The 2113-nt window shown below is 39.8% G+C and overlaps 1 protein-coding gene across 1 annotated transcript; it reads left to right on the top strand.

Annotated features, from left to right (window-relative positions):
- On the top strand, positions 1 to 1158 carry LOC109179747. Its single transcript, XM_019329243.1, has one exon. It carries the CDS (start codon positions 1 to 3, stop codon positions 1156 to 1158), a length of 1158 nt encoding a protein of 385 aa, XP_019184788.1.
- The last annotated feature ends 955 nt before the right edge of the window (positions 1159 to 2113 follow it).

The raw sequence follows: 2113 nt of genomic DNA, 5'->3' as shown, positions 1-2113 counted from the left end.
ATGGTATCAGAGCTTCGCCGTACGTACGCCGCTGTGGTCACTATGAATCCTGATGCCACTGAGCGAAACGTCGCCGGAGATGGAACAGCTTCAACACCGGCCAATCAGATCCCCATTAATCAAAGCTCTGTGCATCGGATCGAGGAGTTCGATGACCCGATGTATCTCCACATTACGGAGAATCCAAATCTGGTGTTGGTGTCACCACCACTGTCTGAACACAACTACGCCTCATGGAGCAGATCCATGAAGATAGCCCTAGGTGTGAAGAACAAATTCGGATTTGTGAATGGAGCGATTGCTAAGCTTAATACAGCAGATCCTAAGTATCATGTGTGGAAAATGTGCAATGACATTGTATGTTCCTGGATCCTGAAGTCCTTGAACTCAACGATTGCAGAAAGTGTTTTGTATTTTGAATTTGCAGAGGATATATGGAATGCTCTCATGAAACGGTATTCTCAGGTTGATCCACACCGAATTGCAGAAGTTCAGAATGAGATTTTTAAGTCTATGCAAGGTAATATGTCAATAAATGAATATTTCACTAGATGTAATGCCTTGTGGGAGCAATTGAATGCTATGAGACCTCTGCCAGTATGTGAGTGTGTACCTAGGTGCTCATGCACTCTCATGACTAAGATCCAGAAGGAAAGACAAGATGATCTGGTCATCAGGTTCCTTGAAGGCCTTAATGAAGAGTTTGAAGCTATAAAATCCGGAGTGTTAGTAATGGATCCGGTTCCTACTATGGAGAAGGTCTTAAACATGGCTTTAAAACTGGAAAGGAAGATCAACAATTCTGTTAACCACAAGAATAATGAAGTTATACAATCCAATGCTGTTCAACATGATCCTAATCAATATGTTGATGAACAGAATGCTGTGGCAATGGTGATTGGAAACAATAAGAGAAGATTCAGTAACAATGGAGGAAAGAGTGTGCCTAAATGCACATATTGTGGGATGAATGGCCACACAATAGACAAATGTTATAAGAAACATGGGTACCCCCCTGGCTGGATCCCTGGCTATAAGTCCAAAAACAGGCAGAACCAAGAGGTGCAATATAATCATGCTACATCTGTTAATCAAGTTGGTGATGTAGGCTTGAGTACTGAGCAGTTCCAGAAGCTGCTGACCTTACTGCAAAGCTAGAATCAAAGCAACCAGGCTTCAACAAGTGCTGCAGTTACAGTAAACAAAGCTGGATTGAGGCCAAATCTCAATAACCTGTCAGAAGAGTTAAAAGAAGGCAAGTCTATCTCTCACTTACATATTAATGCCACTTTGAACTGTAACACTATGTGGATCATAGACTCAGGAGCAACTGACCACATTACTTGCTCCTTAGAGTACTTTAAAACCTGCAGTAGGGTCCATGATATATCTGTTAAATTGCCTAATGGAGAAGCCATACAAGTTGCACATATAGGAGAAGTTAGTTTGCATTCAAAATTGGTGTTGAAAAATGTTTTGCATATTCCAAACTTTGCCTTCAATATCATATCTGCCAGCAAGTTGACTAAGGAAAATAATTGTTCATTGGTTATAAACAATCATCTGTGTGATATTCAGGGTCCCCATGGGACAATAGTTGGTTTTGCTGAGCAAAAAGGAGGCCTATATCTGCTTAGTGAACCTCCTGCTAAAGAAGGGACAAGGAATGAAGATTCTAATAAACAATGTAATAGTCTGACTTTACAAGTATGACATGATAGATTGGGACATTACCCTGTAAGAAAAATTCATTTTCTGAATGGAATAAAACATCTTCAGGACCATAAATCTTCTGGTTTTGTTTGTGATATATGTCATTTTGCAAAACATAAAAGATCTGCATTTCCCATTAGCACATCCAGAGCAGCAAAGTGTTTTGATTTAATCCACATGGATGTGTGGGGACCTTTTCATGTGGCCTCTTTAAAAGGGGAACACTATTTTCTAACAATTGTAGATGATCATAGCAGGTTTACATGGCTCCACTTGATGAGGCATAAATCAGAAGTTAAGGGCCTATTTCAAAATTTCTATCACTATGTTGAGACACAGTTCCTTTCTAGAATTAAAGTGGTCAGGTCAGATAATGGTACTGAATTCTTCATGAATGCTT

Source organism: Ipomoea nil, unplaced genomic scaffold (genome assembly GCF_001879475.1).
Source record: "Ipomoea nil cultivar Tokyo-kokei standard unplaced genomic scaffold, Asagao_1.1 scaffold0980, whole genome shotgun sequence".
NCBI classification, from domain to species: domain Eukaryota; kingdom Viridiplantae; phylum Streptophyta; class Magnoliopsida; order Solanales; family Convolvulaceae; genus Ipomoea; species Ipomoea nil.
The sequence above is the reverse complement of the archived record's forward strand: the minus strand, read 5'-3'. Positions and strand labels throughout refer to the sequence as shown.